Source organism: Vigna unguiculata, chromosome 8 (assembly GCF_037176805.1).
Source record: "Vigna unguiculata cultivar grain cowpea cultivar isolate G323 ecotype 2 chromosome 8, ASM3717680v1, whole genome shotgun sequence".
Classification (NCBI taxonomy): domain Eukaryota; kingdom Viridiplantae; phylum Streptophyta; class Magnoliopsida; order Fabales; family Fabaceae; genus Vigna; species Vigna unguiculata.
In genome coordinates, this window is record NC_140799.1 from 2,895,305 (window position 1) to 2,914,254 (window position 18,950).

The 18,950-nt window shown below is 33.8% G+C and overlaps 2 protein-coding genes across 5 annotated transcripts; both read left to right on the forward strand.

Annotated features, from left to right (window-relative positions):
* Nucleotides 1-2,386: 2,386 nt before the first annotated feature.
* On the forward strand, nucleotides 2,387-9,522 carry LOC114195584 (uncharacterized). Of its 2 annotated transcripts, none has more exons than XM_028086102.2 (13): nucleotides 2,387-2,682; nucleotides 2,913-3,084; nucleotides 3,307-3,387; nucleotides 5,253-5,347; nucleotides 5,427-5,545; nucleotides 5,937-6,047; nucleotides 6,223-6,332; nucleotides 7,725-8,034; nucleotides 8,275-8,352; nucleotides 8,439-8,489; nucleotides 8,587-8,676; nucleotides 8,793-8,870; nucleotides 9,275-9,522. In XM_028086102.2, the coding sequence occupies exons 1-13, from the start codon at nucleotides 2,673-2,675 to the stop codon at nucleotides 9,326-9,328; spliced, it is 1,359 nt and encodes a 452-aa protein (XP_027941903.2). In that variant the 5' UTR covers nucleotides 2,387-2,672; the 3' UTR covers nucleotides 9,329-9,522. The 2 variants fall into 2 exon arrangements, with proteins under 2 accessions (XP_027941903.2, XP_027941904.2); XM_028086103.2 differs by having other exon boundaries at nucleotides 3,015-3,084.
* A 2,910-nt stretch (nucleotides 9,523-12,432) lies between these two features.
* Nucleotides 12,433-16,286, forward strand: LOC114195640 (protein NPGR1-like). 3 transcript variants are annotated; one of them, XM_028086176.2, is made up of 7 exons: nucleotides 12,434-12,647; nucleotides 12,730-12,827; nucleotides 13,264-13,531; nucleotides 13,654-13,912; nucleotides 14,123-15,345; nucleotides 15,522-15,669; nucleotides 15,758-16,286. In XM_028086176.2, the coding sequence occupies exons 3-7, from the start codon at nucleotides 13,340-13,342 to the stop codon at nucleotides 16,066-16,068; spliced, it is 2,133 nt and encodes a 710-aa protein (XP_027941977.2). In that variant the 5' UTR covers nucleotides 12,434-12,647; nucleotides 12,730-12,827; nucleotides 13,264-13,339; the 3' UTR covers nucleotides 16,069-16,286. The 3 variants fall into 3 exon arrangements, with proteins under 3 accessions (XP_085521348.1, XP_027941977.2, XP_027941978.2); XM_085665222.1 differs by having other exon boundaries at nucleotides 12,433-12,827; XM_028086177.2 differs by lacking the exons at nucleotides 12,434-12,647; nucleotides 12,730-12,827 and adding an exon at nucleotides 12,842-13,106.
* Nucleotides 16,287-18,950: the final 2,664 nt, after the last annotated feature.

Consider the following 18,950-nt stretch of genomic DNA (forward strand, 5'->3'; position numbering starts at 1 on the left):
GACATTATTTGGTGATCATTGCAAAAGAAAACAAACACAATAATTAAGAGAATGGTAAGTTAATGTATTAAAACATCTTCATAACAAACTATATCATACATAAGCAATATACTCATGAAGCATAAGTCACAGAACTCTATCAATTTATTCAAATTAATTGACTCTAGACTTGATTATGCAGATGATGCACTTGCTATAGAATTTTAAGGAAGTATACACATGTGATGGTTTATAAACTCTGCAAACTCCTGCCACTCTTACCACATAATTCATTCTATTATAGACGAGTGTGGATTATTATAATTCAGAATACCTTCCTACTTAGACATCTCCTATATTAAGGCATATACTAAAACACCATCATACTATGATTTCCCTTGAAATTCTTTTAATCAGTCATATTCTATTCTCACAAACATATCATTGGTTCAAATATCAATAACATTTATCTTTATATAATACAACATTTCCCAAAATAAATTAGCAAAGTATTTCTTAAACTTTGATCAACTTGCTCAACAAACACATCTTTTCGATCGGCAAAGATTACCCCTTCGATCAGCAACGAGATTGCTCGTCCAACAAGTTTACTATTGAAACTTCAGGGAAAATAGTCCCCCTTAATTTGCCCAAGTCATACCAGAATTCCATTTACAGAAAACACCATCATGAAGGAACCTAAACACATTATCAATTACACATATTCAACCAAACAGTCAACATCATAATTAACACCAATTTGCTACATAGTTCATGCTACAATCAAATTCCATCATCAAATCTAAGAAATTGAAACCAATTCAACATTTACACTAGTCAAACCACGACCTTCCCTAAGTCACAAGGTACTTTATGTAAAAACAGATACATCACAAAATGATCAGGTCATATCCTCATGATCTTTAATCAGCAAAGAATAAAACAAAAGATGACAAAATCACATGCGATCTTAATTTGATGATTAGAAAACACCAAAGATCAGATGAAATTCAATTTAATCAATTTGAGAGACTGATCATATGAACTTGAAGATCTCACTACGAGGATCACACAGACGGTTTCCGATCTTCAAATAGATGATTACAAAGTCAAGAGGAGATGTAGAGAGCTAGTAAAGAGATTTTTAGAGAGATAAAATATTTTTAAGTAATGAAACCCCTTTATAAAATTTTTATTTATAGTTATATATTATATTATCAGAATAATATGATCTCATTATTTTAAAACACCATCACTCTTAAAATATTGTTTTTCTAGATTATCACAATAATAGAAATATTAAATTACATTAACAAATTATATTTTTTAAATACATATACTATTTATTGAATATTATTAAAATACCTTAACGATTACGGTTGATAGTAAAATTTTGTCTAATATTAGCAATGTTATGTTATAAATTAGACCAATTAACATCTTATATATTTAATGAAATATTGCAATTAATTAACTATTAATTATTGATAAATAATTTTGCAATTTAAAAAATAAAAATTAATATAATTAATAGTTACTTATCACTGATTTTTTTTTAGAAAATAATGACCCTCTTCTCAACAAGACATTACATACAGAGACACATACCAAATCACGACCTAACCTTTCTTTTAATAACTCCTTGTGGGTTCCATTTTAGACTAATCTAAAATAAGCACTTAATACAGACAAAAAGTTTGTACTCATTCAACATATTTACATTAATTAATTCAACTCACCCTCTGTTAATAAACAAACATGTGTTAACGTGAAGGTTACCAAAATCAGCTCTTTTTTTTTTTTTTAAATGTTATCGCATATTTTATTATCCATTACATATGCAATAATATGCTAACTTCAAAAATTAAAATAAAAACTTAAAAATTACGTCATTTATCATAACTTTTGTGAAATAGTCTTGACATTTTTTATCTTTTTTTTTAATAACTACTAACACATTATATATAAAGTGGGAAAAGTTGAAGAAGGAGATAGGATTTATTGTAAATTATCTTATTTAATATAATTGATTATTTTACTTTAAATTGAGGATGAATGTGAATATGGATTTCATATATAAGTTGAAAGTTTCAGTAAAGATTAGTAAATATTATTATTAATAAATCACAGAATTAAAAATATAAATTTTACTCTCTTTCTCTTATTTATTGTTTTCCACCCAAACAACATCTAATTCAACTCGTTTTTTTTTCACTTCCTTTATTTCCTAAAATGTGCATAATTAAAAAAGATAGCTCTAAAAAAGAAAAAAGAGCGTGACAAAGTTCATTTATGTCAACGGCTTGTGATGTGCCACGTAATAACTCCACAGTACAGAGTATGTGGCACACCACATTCGGAATATTCCACACCACCCGTTTGAATAATTCCCTTTCAAGCTTCCACTCAGCACAGCAAGAACCACACCACGCCACACACCATTCCTCATTTTTCATCTTCACATCAAAATTTCATCTCAGATAAAACCAAAAACTCTCTCTCTTCTGTTTCTTCTTCTGAATTTTCATGGCTCATCATTCACTATTCTACCTATTTCTCTCATCCTCCTTCTCTCCCAATTCCGTTCCCTTCAATTCCCTCCTCCTCACACCTTTCCATCGCATTTCCATTCCATCTCGTAACACTTTCTAACGCTCTGTACTCAACACAACACCGTTGGAACCGTTGCCGTTATGGGAAAGCGTAAGAGCTCACAATCATATTCTGTTATATTTAATTTTCTAGGGTTTATTATTCTTCTTAATTATTGGATCCATCGCGCATTAATTGAAATTGCTTAGTTGATTAACTGACTGACTAATATGAGTATGTTAAGTGCTGCTATTATGATGTCGAGGCGAATGAATGATGGAGTTTGAATTGAATGAAGTTGCTGGTTGTTTTTGTGCTGTGTTTTGGTTATGTATGAGTAGGTAATTCTCAACGTAAAAATGCTGCAATGTTGGATAGCGACGATGACAGTAGTAGTGTGAGTTCGTCGTCAACTTCGAGAACTGATCACTTCTCCGTCTCAGGGAACGAAGAAGTGCACTTCGATCAAGACGCTCTTCTCGATCAAGCTCTCGATGCCTTGGACGAGAAAAGGTACTTGGTTTACAGCTGCAAATTCCAAATCTAAAATTATAACAAGTTTTAGTTTACGAGTGAACTCAACTAGTGGAAAATCGTCATTGATATGATTTTCAGACAAGTTAGTCAGTATTCAATATAACGAACTTACTGCACATGATGGTTTATGGTGTAAAAGATTTTTACATTATCAATGCATGTATATAAATTTTGTTCTCTTTTGTTTTGGAAATAAAGGAGTTCCACGAGGGAGAGAGCATTGTCGGTGATCGTTGGGGCATTCAGTAGCAACGTGCAGCATCAGTTTGTGGATAAGAAGTAAGCAACTATCGAGTTTTACGTTATTCAACCGTTTACTTCTTTCTGCTGTATCATTTATTTACCTAATTGCATTGTATGTGTAACAACTCGCTAAAGCAACATAAAGAAAATTGATACATGTGCTTTGTCCAACCTAGCAAGCCCTCACTAACCTTAAGAGGATACCTTTGGCTTTGAGTTTCACTCTATTTTGATTGTGTTGGAGATCCCACAATGTCTAGAGATATGACTAAAATAGAGTATATAAGTAAGTGCATATATCACTTTACAAGTCAATTTTGTAAGGTTGACCGAGACTTATATTACTTTCTAAGAGATTGCATATAAAGGATAAAGTCAACATGGGAAGTCCGCAATCTCAATTTAGTTCTGAAAGATGAAATTTGATTCAGCAGTGTTTCTTTATCGGTTGCAGCTATTGTCACTTTCAATTGGCTATTCGCATCCCACATTGCTCACTTTCATTAGTAATTTTTAATGTAGTTGGCAGAATTTAAGAAATTGCTGTGAAAAGTATTTAGTGTAGATTACACTTGAGATTAAAACAGAGAAAAATATTTTCAGAAGGCTCGAAAGATCCTTCTCATGTTCATATATTTATATTGAGTGGGAGCTGGTACAATGGGGAGATGGAAAGCTAAGAGACTGGCCTAGACAGCTAGGTACAATGATTAGAGATAACTCAACACTCAACTCCCTACCAAAGTCCTACTGACTACACTAGCAGAAATAATTATTTCAACACTCTCTCTCAAGCTGGAGCATACAGATTGTATGTACCAAGCTTGGAAAAAATAAACTCTATCTGGGGTCCCCTTAAGGACTTGGTGAATACATCTGCGAGTTGGTCATTTGATCCAACAAACTCAATACATATTTCTTTTGTCAACAACTTTTCACGAACAAAATGACAGTCAATTTCTATATGTTTAGTTCTCTCATGAAATATTGGATTTGATGCAATGTGGAGAGCAACTTGATTATCGCAATACATCTTCATAGGATTGGTGCAGCGAAAGCGTGGTGGGCCTATAACCCACAGGTCTCAGGATCGAAACCTGACTCTGATACCAACTTGAGATTAAAACAAAGAAAAATATTTTCAAAAGGCTTGAAAGATCCTTCTCATGTTCGTATATTTATATTGAGTAGGAGCTGGTACAATAGGGAGATGGAAAGCTAAGAGACTGGCCTAGATTGCTAGGTACAATGGTTAGAGATAACTCAACACTCAACTCCCTACTAAAGTCCTACTGACTACACTAGCAGAAATAAGTATTTCAACAATTACAAATGAATATGAAATTGGAGTTCCAATAACCCCACGTTTGTTTACTTGCCAAAAACAAAATTGATTGAGAAAGTGCTTAAGTACTCAATGTATGAGATTCCTCCGTGTATATATAGAATAGAAACTCTTTCCTGTTTTGAATGACCACATACTAAAAATAAAAGCATCATTCTTTGGTGCTTAGATTTCCTTCTTTAGACTTTTATGTCTAGAAATTTCTGTGTTTCTGACTTGTCAAATTAACAATCAAGCTATCAACTAATTTCAGTGTTTCAGTCTAGTGATGATGCTGATGTATTCAACACACTCGCATTTTTGTGTTTTATGCTGTGTTCCTAAATCTTATTATTTCTAATATAGTTGTGTCATCAACTGGCTGGTTTATGTGGAAAACTACATTAATCTGAAAAAAATGTTATATGTTTCCCATATATATTTCCTATACTTCAATAGGATGGTTGCAATGTCAAAAAATATTCGTGTTCAGTACAGAGATGTGATATCTTGCCCATTGGTTTATTTATTGCAATAAGTATGATGTTTCTAACCTTGAGGCCCTTTCCTCTATCAGATTTGCTACTTTATTGCATCTATGTCTTGCTTCAATAAAAAAGGGATCCAAAAAGGCATCTGCAAAGGAAATAGCTTTGGCATCACATGTCATTGGTATGATTTGGATCATCTTATGAATGTATAATGTTGCATTCATTCATATAATTAAGCATATAATTTGATTATTTTGTAGGTTTGCTGTCTCTGACTGTTGGATGTGGTGATAATCGTGCAAGGGAAATTTTTGAGGAAACAGCTCGTCCTCTTGATGAATTTCTCACATCTAAATCAGATTTGACAAGAATTCCTTCAGTAAGTATTAGCGAGATGTGGATTATTTTGTTGCTATTGTAGCTGTTGTTCTCTGTTGTAAATTGGGGCCATAAATACCAAGCCCATAGGCTTTCGGAAATCAGTTTTCTGTTGTGTTTCTGTTTCTAATCAGTTGTATTATTACAGTTTCAACTGATTCTAGAAGTATATATAAACTCTGGACAAGCTCTCAGAGGCTAGATATCAAAATACCAAAGATTTCTCAATACTTTCAACTTTCTATCACTTTCTCATGTTTTACTTTCTCATGAATTTTAACAGTAAGTAGGTGTTTGAATATTTTGGAAAGACTTCTGTACTCAAAATTTGCCTTATGAGTCATCAGAGACTCTGATTCTGAATCTTCTCTCTTCAATGCCATTTTTTTTAGTTGCTGGCATGCTTGGCTATAATCACTTTTGTTGGTGGGAATGATCAAGAGGAAACAGAGAAATCAATGGACATACTGTGGCGAGTGATTCATCCCAGATTAGGTTCCAATGTAGGCATTTATTTTCAAATATACTGTTAGTAGTATTTCTATTTTGCTTATTAATCCAAAGTTTTATGTATCTCTATTAATAGTTGTTTTATTTTCAATTATTATTGCACTTTTTTTCTATATTAGTGCTCCTAACTTTTCTACCTTAAATTTACTTAGCTATTTTATTGTTTAGGTAGTTGCAGTCAAACCTTCTGCTCCATTAATAACTGCCGTCATATCTGCTTGGTCCTTTCTCCTATCTACAATGAGCGAGTTCAAGCTAAATTCTAAAATTTGGCAAAAGTAAGCTATCCTGTTTCTGTGTATCCCTTTTCATTTAATCCTGCACTAGTTTTTGGTATTGAAAAAAGGGCATAGCTTGCACCTTTACATGGCTTTAGTTAGCTTAGTTCTACAGTTGACCTGGGACTGCAACTAGTTGGAACTTTCCTCCTAAAAACCAACCTTGAGTTCATTTCAGATCTGCATTCTAGACTTCTAAATAGTGTGACCTAGTTCTTGACTCATTCTTCTTTGTTATTGGAAGAGAACAAAAAGCCTCTGTGTGCATTCGTTTTTATATATGACATGCAGTTTAGCAGTCCAAAATTTTTTGAACCTGTTTGTCATAGAAGCAGGTGTGTAGGATTTGAATACCAGAAGGTTGACTGGAAGTTTAAGTGAGGACAGGGAGGATGAAATTTTGTTGTGAAGGATTATGAATACTTGTAATTTTTCTCCCATGGAACTTGGAATAACATGCGAACTGGGGGCAGGGAAAATGTTAATAGAATTATTAAAACTAAAGATGTATTAAGGACCAGTTTAGATGATGTAATTGAACTTATTGTTTAAAATTTTAATACTTGTTTCGATGTTATCAGTATTGGATCTGGTTCTAAATGTAGATTTTATCTTTGCGTTGTGTACATCTTGGAATTAAAATTCTAAGTTTGATAGCGTAGAAGTTTTTTCATCCATTGTATATAAGTATTGACTTCTATGATAATTATTTAAAAAGTCAGGTCTGAGATGCATTTCGGTTTTTTGTTTTTTGGGTTGAGCACAATTTTAATTTCATTTTCTGCGTGTGGTATTCACAATTTTTTAGGATGTTGAGTAAGTCCATGTTTGGCTTACAGTTTGTAAAATTGATTTTTATAAACTTTATTTTTCAAATTTGATTATAACGAGAAGTTTATTTGAACGTAATTTTAATACAACGAATATTTGTTGATCAAAATCACTTTTTTATGTATGGTAATTAATATGGGCACATAAATATTGTTAAAGTAATGACATAATATTTAAGCATGATGATATTTTTATCTATACATATTCAACAGGATTTTCCTTCGCCTCGAAAATATTGCTTTTGTACTGGCGCAACAAAACCATGGTTTTGATCTCGAATCAGTTTTGTTAAAAAATTTCTTATCACATTCAAACACGTATCTAAAATTGCAATGAGAATTGGAAAGGGCCTCAGTAATCATTTTGTATCTCTAGGAATTTTCATGAGTTATGATTCTAATTCTTAAAGGCCTCCCATAACATGATTAAATTTAAGATCCAAATTCATTTCCATCCAACTCAAATTCCAAACTCCTTATTCAATTATATATTTAAAATCCTGACCATGTTTTAGGATTGTTTCATTGTCTGGGATCCAAATAATTGATTTTGTTCATGCAGTTCTATATCTTATTTATCAAGTCTTCTAGACAAGGAAGACCGGCCTATGCGTATTGCTGCTGGTGAAGCACTGGCTGTAATTTTTGAGAATGGAATTATAGAGAAATTTTCTGCTGATTCTAAGGGTGCAAGTGAAATGATTCAAGAAGAGATTAACCTGCAGGAAAGTTACATCCATTTACAAGGATTGAAAGGGAAGGTTGTCAATCAAGTCAAAAACCTTTCTGTTGAGGCTGGTGGAAAAGGTTCTGCTAAGAAAGATCTTAATAATCAGAGGAACTTGTTCCGAGATATTGTGGAATTTTTTGAGGTACTTGAGTTTCCTTTCTAATTAACTGTAATTTATATTCTAAGAAAAGCCTGGTTACCTTATCATGTGTTCAGATTCTGTAAATAGACTCTGGGGTTGTAGGGCTGTGTACATGTACCCTTCTCAAACATCGCTTACTTGGAATCTTGTGCACTAAGTCACCCTCTTTTAATAGAAGATATATTGCATGTGGAACACATGCTTATTTACTGACCTTACTTTAATACCTTGTGCTACTAGTATGGTTACTCTCCTGAAGTTTCTATGAAAATTGGTGGTGATTCACTGCAGACATCTTCATGGTCCCAAATGATACAGGTTTTTTCTTTTTATCTTTTTTATTCATCTGTTTTTCTGACAAAAGCTTCCATTTCTGTGTTAAACTTTAACTTACATTTTTGCAGTTGAACTTTCTCAAGCACTTTTTAGGGGGAGGATTCATCAAGCATATGCAGGTTGGCTTAATCTTGTCAATTTTCATCACTAACATTTTAGTTTTGCTGAAAAGTTTATTATTTCCTTGGTTAACTTATTTCTCCCTTGTCAAATTAGGAAAATGACTTCCTTCAAGATGTATTTAATTTCACACCAAAGAGAAGATATCTTAATGACAATGAACATCGGATGTCTAGCGGTGAAAAGGTTGGTTTCTATGACTGATTACTGATTGTCTGTTTACTACTCTCACTTGTTATATACTTTTTTTTTTCTTGTTTCTTGTCATTGTGTACTTATCTGCATTATTGTCCCTCTTGCAGAGAATGTTTAAGTCTCCAAATTCAGTTCAGAACAAGGCTAGGACACAATTAATTAATAAGCAACGGTTGTTATCTGAGGTTGGTATTCTTGCCATGTAACGATCTTAAGTCTTATTTTCCCATTTAAAGTACTTGGTTAAGAGTGGTATACCTTGATAATTTTTGCTACAATAAACAACGGGCGGGTTACCTTCCTCAGACCTGACGTTGGAGCGAGCTAAGGCTCTCTCTCAATTTCAATGAGGGGGATTTCTGAGGTGTTTCATTCATGTGAACTGTCCCAATAAGAGCATTCTTGTTTGATACAAACTAGTTTTCTCGATCTATTTGTCTAGACTGTCTATTACATTTGGAACTAAGTTTTCTGGGTACAATCATGCTTTGCCATTTATGTAATCAGCTTGAATATAATGGGGGTACCTTAACAGTCATACGGTACTGAATTTTGTTCTCTTCCTTTTTTCTCTTCTGGTTAACTACAGGGCCGAAATTTGGGTCACTACGCAGCCAGTATGGTTGACGACGAGGCGTTTTGAGCGGGACATGTAATTATTATTATCAGGAATTGTGTTCATTTCATGATTCGATCATTAATTTTATACTTTATTTTTTCTTCTCTCCAACGCTTTCGACTTAATGGCTAGGAAAATTATTTCTGCAAACTATGCCAGCTTGACATGACATATATATATATGCCAAAAAATATCTTATGCATGTTCTTAATTAAAAACTCAAATGACTATTCGCTGGATTGAGAACTAGCTTGCTTATTTATTGTTATTATAAATTTGTAATGCAATAAAGTGAGTGTTCCTGGGGTTACAGACCGTGTTTTCCCCCCTTTATTTTAATTTCAATTGGAAGACGGAATCTTTAAATAGATTTAAAGACTTAGAAATAGCGAGTTAAACATTAAGTAAACTAGCAAATTTTAATCTGAGAGATATTAACACATAGTGATATTATTAAGATAAACCCATTCAATATTAGTAATGCTGGAATCAATGTATTGTTTATATTTACCAGCTAACTTTTTTAATTTTAATACTTTTGTTTAATAGAAAACAGAGTTAAAAGCTTCACTCCGGTAAGTAAATCTAAGGGGGGCTTGAGTTGTTATTCCAAACCCTAATTTCTGAGAAAAATTGGAAAATGCGTTGAAGCTGTAAAGTATGAAGGATGAGAGAGAAGGAAGTTGACATGACAGAAGCATGTGGTGTGTGTGAGTATGAGAAAGTCGCTGGTTGATGAAGGAATCTCGGCTGCAGAAAATTAAGAAGCGACAAAACTAAAGGTAAAGCAAAAGAAACTACCACTCCATGAGTCCAAGCTGCTTTATTTTTATTATTATTATTATTATTATTAAATATTAATAATACACTTTTAACACTTTTTTTATTGTTATATTTTTATTGAATCTCACATTTTATTTAATCAATATTTTATAAACTTTCAATAAGTTATATATGAAGAAATTATAATAGAAAATTTGTTACTCACTTTTTTACATTGATTCTCTTGGTAGATTCCCGCCAAATCAACTCCACGTGATAGCCACCTGAGCTGGGTTCCGTTTGAAGGTTTTGTCCATGTGCCTACGCTTAAATGTTCTGGCAACCATCATTGCTTCTTTTTCCGAACTGTTAACTTTTGAATATTGTCACGCACTGTTCATAAAATGTTTCTCTTTTAGGAAATACCAAACAAACACCCCTCATTAACGCACCACTTTATCATCGTCTTGTCAATCATTTTCTCAAGAAAATTCAGCCGAGAAATTTGGTAAATTTTCTATTATTGATTTTTTAAATCTATTTGTTAAAATGATGTTTTCAATCTGCATTTCATCAGTTTCGATAATTAGGTCATTTAGGATAATCTTTAATTCGAAGTTTAAGGTTTTTCTCCTAATTTTTTGTCTTAAAACAAAAATAGCATGACGCTTTTTCCACTATGTTAAAATTAATTTAATTTAAGGGGTTTTGTCCAGAAACAAATATAAAAGCGTACTTATGTAATGGCGACCACAGTCATAATAACCATTTAAGTGCTCTGGTAGTTTACAAAGGTGATGTTGTTGCTGTCAAATTCTGATTTTATGCTAAACAAATAAAAATTAATAACATTAATAATATTTTTTTAGTAAATATGAAATTTAAACAATTATACTACGAAAAAGGAAAATCATGTGATTCAATGAAATTGATATAGATTTTATTTGATAATATTTTCTTATACTAAATAAATTATCAAATTAAAATAGTAACTTAGAAGTTCGTTTATGGAAGAAATTTTTATTGTCCAGAAAGTAACCATGATGCTATAAAATCACTTAATGATTTGATTAGACAGTAACATAACACTCTCTGATATAAGATAAGAAAGTCATTATAATATTAATCTTTATCATGGCGCGATAATTAAGAGAGGCGTGCCTTAATTTATCCGCTAATCTCGTTAATTTCAAAAAGTGACATTCAGTTTTCAAAAAGAAAAAGGTTTTCTATTTTCGAAGTAAGAAAATTATTTGTGGATGTATAAAATTATTCATGGTGAATACTGTATACTATCATTCAACAAAAAGTCAACACAAAAAAATTGTTGAGTTTTATAATAATAATTATTTGTCATTTATGATGGAATGAACATGAAACTTGTTTACACTTGAATGTATATCCACCAAACTCTTAATTTAAATATTTAGTTTAACTTTTTATGTATGAAAAATATGAAATTACTCTTCAACCATCCTCTTCCCATCATTCTTTTTTTTTCTTGATCTAATCGTTGTAAGCAAAAAACTTTTACGAAATTAAAAAACGACAATAAAAAATAAATTAGGATAATTATCCCTCTTATTTACATATTCATGCAAAAGCTTAAACCATTTATTGTTTTCTACCATTACATTAAACTTACACTTCTCTCTTTCTATTTTTTTTCTTCTTTTACTTGGTATTAAATAAAGGAGTTTAATGGTTATGTGTAGCAAATTCTCTATTCATCATTTATACATAAAATATTATTAACTTGGTTTCTTTATGTATAAAATGTTATCGATTTGATCACCATCAACATCACTCCTATATATTCTTAATTTAAAACTTATACATTCAACACATTCTTAATCTCTATATTTTTTTAACATCTCTTATATGGAGGGAACAATACATAGTATAACATCATTTTTAATCTAAAACTTTAATACAAGTTTAATTTTTCTTTTCTTATATATTATTTAATTTTCTGTATGAAAAGATTAACCACAAATATCCGAAAGGCCCCTTAGAAAACTTGAAAATGATACTAACCAAAATAAACTAAAAGAAATTAAAAGTCTGCTAAACACATAAGAAAAATATAGTAGATAAAAAGTGAATTAGATTGTATATCTCTCGAACAGATTTCATTGATTATTTAAAAATTTGGCATTTGAAGCATAGAAAAATATAATGGGTGCTATTATTTTGACATTAAAAAAAATTATATATCCTTTACATCCATTATTTTATTCTTTGTATGTGTAAAACAACATTTTCCAATCATAATATATGTTTCGGATACAGTGACTGACAAAAAGGTTGGAAAGTAAACAACATTAATGTGGACACCAATGTATGGGGACATGTTGATAGTGGCAACCCACGACAACACCCTTTGCTTTTCCTTTCATTTCACTTTCTTCCGTTAATTCTTGCTCCAACTCTTAAGCTACTACTTCTGCCACTATCTCCATCAAGTGTGGTGTGGAGTGTGAACACATACACCAACATTGTTGAAACTTCAAACCAACTCAAGCAATTTACCAACAACATTTGAATGCTCCTATTACCAAACATTCTCAACACTCCAAGAGTGAGTTGTTCTTTACTTAGGCCAAAAGGTTTTGAATTTTTTAAAGGGGTGCGTTTTTTTAACCAATGAGGACCGGTTTCAGATAATCCAAACATAGAAACAGAAAGTTCGACAGAAGGGTAGCTTTCATGGCGTAAAACACTGATAAGGTTCAGGTTTTTGGAATCTGAGCTATGGTTGGTAAGTCCTAGGCACTGTTCTTACTATTATTGTTTCTCTCTCTCTCTTTTCTCAGTTCTCACATGTCCACCCGTGTTCATCTAGAAAACTTTTCCTCCTTTTCTCTTTCTTATGACATCCATCATTGCCTTTGAATTTGAAAAATCTGTCATCATCTCTCTCTCTATCTTTCTTGTGTTCCCACAAGTTACGTGGTTTGTTTTCAGTTGCATGAACGTGTCATTCTTAGCATTATGTTTTTGCATTTCATGACACTAGTGGTGAAATTCCAAATTCAAGGTAAAAGGGTACTCTGTGGCATTCTTCATTTTGCTGATTAAAGTTAAGACCATTGCTGTTCTAGCTCTACAGGAACAATCAGTCTCAATAGTAACGATAGTTCACTCCAACCATTTCAACCGTGTTAATCAATTTAACAGAACCGTGTTTGTTGAAGGTGTTGAGCCCTGTGAGAGTGTGCAATAAGAAGTGATTTGTGTTGGGTTCACTTTCAAAACCACACTTTTTGGAAGATGTTGTGTGCTTGTTCCGGGGAGCAATTCAAGTTTGAAGAGGCACCACAGTCACCTGAGTCCTTGGCAACAAGGGATTTCTCTGCAAGTGGTCTTTCTTCAAGGACTGGGGATTGGGAATCCAAATTTGATGAGACGCAAGTGGAAGAAGCTGAATCTACTTTAAAAGAAACACTCTCATTAAACTATGAGGTATTAATTAGTATTTTATTCTCAGTGAAATTATTCTTCAAACCAGCATGTTGTGAAAATATTTTCTGCTAACTTAAGACCACTGTTTGATTTTAATTTTGTCCTTTTTTGGTGAATTTAAGGAAGCTCGGGCTTTGCTGGGGAGGCTTGAATACCAAAGAGGGAACTTTGATGCTGCCCTTCAAGTTTTTGAAGGCATAGACATAAAGACTTTGGCCCCGAGAATGATCAGGGCCATAGCCGAAAGAACCAAGCAAAGAAAACCACGGTCAAAGGTTGATAATGTGCTTCCAAATGTAATGTCAATGCATTCAGTAAGCCTGCTTCTAGAGGCAATTTTGCTTAAATCCAAATCCTTAGAAGAACTTGGAAGATACACCGGTATCACCACCTTCATATTCTTTTGTTTTGTTTGATTTAAAGTTTGGCTCTTATATGTCAGAGAATCTTGAACAATTGTCCATATTATCATCATCCAAGCATCATAAGTGCGACATTATAATATGAATGGTTGTGTTTTGTTTTTGGTCTGTGAAGCCACTAATACACTGATTAGTAATTAGTAATTACTTCTGCTTTCTTATTTACCAGAGGCTGCAAAAGAGTGCAGAATTATTGTGGACACAGTAGAATCTGCTCTTCCTAAAGGAATGCCTGAGGGTATTGGTGAAGATTGTAAGTTGCAGGAAATGTTCCACAAAGCATTGGAGTTGCTTCCAAATCTATGGATCAAGGCTAGTTTTCTAGACGAAGCTGTCACTGCTTATCGGAGGGCTCTGATCAAGCCATGGAATTTGGAGCCATGGAGATTGGCCAGGGTACAAAAAGATTTGGCTACCACACTTCTCTATGGTGGTGCTGAAGTAAACCTACCCTCTCAGCTGCAAGTGAATGGTTTAACAACACCTATGAGTGGTACTGAAGAAGCCATACTTTTGCTGTTGATACTCTCAGAAAAGATGGAACTTCAGGAAATAGATTGGGACCCTGAAATAATGGATCATCTTACATTTTCACTTTCAGTTACTGGAATGTTTGAATCACTGGCAGATAGCGTAGAGAAGATTCTTCCAGGGGTTTATGATCGGGCAGAGAGGTGGCACTTTCTTGCTCTATGTTACAGTGCAGCAGGACAGAATGAAGTAGCCTTGAACCTTTTGAGGAAAGCTTGTGGTAGTTCTGAAGCTAAGCATAAACCCTATTTTCCTTCATTTTTGTTTGCTGCAAAGCTGTGTTCTTTATGTCCAAACCATGCTCATGAAGGCATTAAGTTTTCACAGAAAGTTATTGATCTAGCCAAGCATCAAAATGAGCATTTTCTGGGTGAGGGCCAAAAATTTCTGGGTATTTGCAAAGGGGCTGCTGCAAGAGTATCTGTTCTAGATTCTGAAAGAGTTATACTTCAGAGAGAGTCTTTGTACTTTCTAAATGATGCTGTGGATTCAAATGGAAATAATGATCCAGAAGTGATACTCAGCCTTGGATTGGAAAATGCAATCCAAAGAAATCTAAATGCAGCATATGACAATTTAATGATATACTCTGACATAATGGCTGGAAGCTCAAAAAGAGGTTGGCAGTTGTTAGCACTCATAGTATCAGCGCAACAGAGGTTTAAGGATGCAGAAACTATAGTTGATTTTGGTTTAGATGAGGCTGGAAGTATCGACCAGTTAGAACTACTGAGACTGAAAGCTATACTTCAAATTACACAGCAGCAACCTAAGAAAGCAGTAGAAACCTACAGAATCTTGCTAGCAGTAATTGAATCACAAAAGGAGCATTGGCTTCAGTCTAAGGCATTCAGGCATGAGGTGTGTAGTATTGTTTAAGGGAACAACACTGTGAAGTTGCTCTTGTATATTTCATTTTTCTGGTCCAATATCCAATGCTTATGACTAGGGACAGTTTTTTTGCTAGTGTAGGTATTTAAGTAATCTCCTGAATCCTTGAGAAGAATTTATCGCCTTGACTTTTCATCTGTTTGCAGGCATTAAAACAACAGAAGTTGGAAATGGAAGTGTGGCAAGATTTGGCTAGCATTTATGTAGATCTTTGCTCCTTTCTAGATGCAAAAGTATGTGTTGACAAGGCTCAGTTGATAGATTTTTTTTCTCCAAGAAGTTGGCATATTACTGGTATGGAACAAGTTTCATTGTTGAACTGCAGTATATTTCTACATTTTTTATTTACCAATCTGAAATTACTTGCATGTGACAATGACAGGGTTGTTGTTTGAATCTCGAAAATTGCATAAGGAGGCCTTAGCTTCCTTCTCAGTCTCATTGTCAATAGAACCAGATCACATTCCCAGTATCATTTCAGCTGCAAAATTAATGCTTAAACTTGGCATGCAATCACTCCCAATCGCAAGAAGCTTTTTAATGAATGCTTTGAGATTAGATCCTACAAACCATGATGCATGGTTTAACCTTGGACTAGTTTCAAAAATGGAAGGTTCATTGCAACAAGCAGCAGATTGCTTTCAAGCCGCATATGAGCTGAAGCTTTCAGCTCCAGTGCAAAAATTTGAGTGACTGAGACCTTGAAACAAGAATTGTAAACTTTTTGTGGTTGAGAAAAAAGTGAGCTCAACAAGAGCATTATACAAGAGCCATGAGCAGCAACTAATGGGAGGAGAGAAATATACCCTCGGTTAATATTTGTGAAGAAACCTACAGCTAAATATAGCTAGCTACTTATTTATATATGGAAAATGATATTTCAACAAAAGTATTTGACAAGTTTTTGACAATGGTGACGTGGCAGCGGTTTTTTTAAATTTTTATTACCAAAATGTAAGTTAGCACGTGCGGCGGGAAAAAAAGGAAACTGAAATTAAAATGTAAGTTAGAGAGAGAAAGTGAAGAAGAGAGAAAGGGAGAAAGTGAGGGTGCGAGAGTGTGAAGTGAGAAAGCGTTTCGAGCGAGAGAGAGGAAGCAAGGTTGTCAGAGTTTCCGGTTCACTGAAAGCGTGTTTCCGGCAAGCATTTTGCCGTTGTTAGTGGAGGATAGTTACAGTTTTCGGGTAGACTATCCCTATCATCCAGAAGAAGAAGCTTTTGGAGTTGGTAGTGTTTTGCGAACTCTGTGGCCGCCTTCCTTCGTCGGCGGCAACCATTTGCTTAGTATTGTCCCTATTGTTCGTCGTATCAAAACTTCAAGTGGTTTATTCACTAAAACTATGTTAAACATCGTTTTGGGGAGTATCGCAAACGTATGTGGGGAGCTACAATACACTGTATGTTTAAAATGTTTCAGCTTTCACTAAACTCAATCAAGTGTATCATTTTGGAACATTGAACATTCATTTAGTCTCTCAAAATGTAATTTCTATCATCAAATGGACATTCAAAGGAGCACTTGTCTAAATTCAGTATAGGGAAAACACAGTAATGTAACCAAAGTGGGGACTTACTCATTAATATGTGGGGAGTTACATGTATGTTTTTGCCAGTACAACGCGAATTGGAGTGAAGGTCATTTATATACTCAATTTGGATAATTGTTCATTCATTAAATGATTTCCAAAGTCTTCTCCATGCACCCAAGCTCCATGAACTGAACTGGGATCTTTTTCAAACAACACAAAATCGAAATAACAGATATCAAAACTAAGTGGGGAGTAAGGAATACCTATGTGGGGAGTTACGCACAATTTTTTGACTGTACAGTGCATACTTGAGTAAAGTTCATTCATATACGGTAATTGCATCATTGCTCTTTCATTCAATCATTGGCAATGTCTTCTCCATCACCCATGCTCCATTAATTAAACTGGGTGCTTTGATGAACAAGACAAAAACCAAATAAAACAATCCAAAACTAAGTGGGGAGTAAAGAATAACTATGTGGGAGTTGCACACAATTTTTTGATTATACAGTGCAGACTTGAGTAAAGTTCATTCATATACGGTAATTGCATCATTGCTCTTTCGTTCAATCATTGACAAGGTCTTCTCCATCACCCATGCTCCATTAACTAAACTGGGTGCTTTGATGAACAAGACACAAACCAAATAAAACAATCCAAAACTAAGTGCAGAGTAATGAATAACTATGTGGGGAGTTACGCACAATGTTCTGACTGCACAGTACAGACTTGAGTAAAGTTCGTTCATATACGGTATTTGCATCATTGCTTTTTCATTCAATCATTGACAAAGTCTTCTGCATCACACATGGTCCATTAACTAAACTAGGTGGTTTCATGAATAAGACAAAAACCAAATAAAACAATCCAAAACTAAGTGGGGAGTAACGAATAACTATGTGGGGAGTTACGCACAATTTTTTGACTGAACAGTGCAGACTTGAGTAAAGTTCATTCATATACGGTAATTGCATCATTGCTCTTTCGTTCAATCATTGACAAGGTCTTCTCCATCACCCATGGTCCATTAACTAAACCGGGTGCTTTCATGAACAAGACAGAAACCAAATAAAACAATCCAAAACTAAGTGGGGAGTAACGAAAATCTATGTGGGGAGTTACGCACAATGTTCTGACTGAACAGTGCAGACTTGAGTAAAGTTCATTCATATACGGTAATTGCATCATTGCTCTTTCGTTCAATCATTGACAAGGTCTTCTCCATCACCCATGGTCCATTAACTAAATCGGGTGCTTTCATGAACAAGACAGAAACCAAATAAAACAATCCAAAACTAAGTGGGGAGTAACGAAAATCTATGTGGGGAGTTACGCACAATGTTTTGACTGAACAGTGCAGACTTGAGTTAGGTTCGTTCATATACGGTAATTGGATCATTGCTCATTCATTCAATCATTCACAAAGTCTTCTCCATCACCCATGCTCCATTAACTAAACTGGGTGCTTTAATGAACAAGACACAAACCAAATAAAACAATCCAAAACTAAGTGGGGAGTAACGAATAACTATGTGGGGAGTTACGCACAATGTTCTAACTGCACAGTGCAAACTTGAGTAAAGTTCGTTCATATATGGTATTTGCATCATTGCTCTTTCATTCAATCATTGACAAAGTCTTCTGCATTACCCATGGTCCATTAACTAAACTGGGTGCTTTGATGAACAACACAGAAACCAAATAAAACAATCCAAAACTAAGTGGGGAGTAACGAATAACTATGTGGGGAGTTACGCACACTTTTCTGACTATACAGTGCAGACTTGAGTAAAGTTCATTCATATACGGTGATTGGATCATTGCTCTTTCATTCAATCATTGACAAAGTCTTCTCCATCAACCATGCTCCATTAACTAAACTGGGTGCTTTGATGAACAACACAGAAACCAAATAAAACAATCCAAAACTAAGTGGGGAGTAACGAATAACTATGTGGGGAGTAACATTTACGTTTTTGTATGGACAGTGCAGACTTCAGTCAAAGTCATTTATATATGGTATTTGGATCATTGCTCTTTCATTCAA

Bases quoted from the DNA above. Each gene is read 5' to 3' on its own strand.
- LOC114195584 (XM_028086102.2), top strand. The intron at 5,546-5,936 runs GTAAGTATTAGC...CATTTTTTTTAG, and splicing joins ATTTGACAAGAATTCCTTCA to TTGCTGGCATGCTTGGCTAT. The intron at 8,490-8,586 runs GTTGGCTTAATC...TTGTCAAATTAG, and splicing joins GATTCATCAAGCATATGCAG to GAAAATGACTTCCTTCAAGA.
- LOC114195640 (XM_085665222.1), top strand. From the start codon at position 13,340: ATGTTGTGTGCTTGTTCCGGGGAGCAATTCAAGTTTGAAGAGGCACCA. The intron at 15,346-15,521 runs GTGTGTAGTATT...ATCTGTTTGCAG, and splicing joins CTAAGGCATTCAGGCATGAG to GCATTAAAACAACAGAAGTT. The intron at 15,670-15,757 runs GTATGGAACAAG...TGACAATGACAG, and splicing joins AAGAAGTTGGCATATTACTG to GGTTGTTGTTTGAATCTCGA.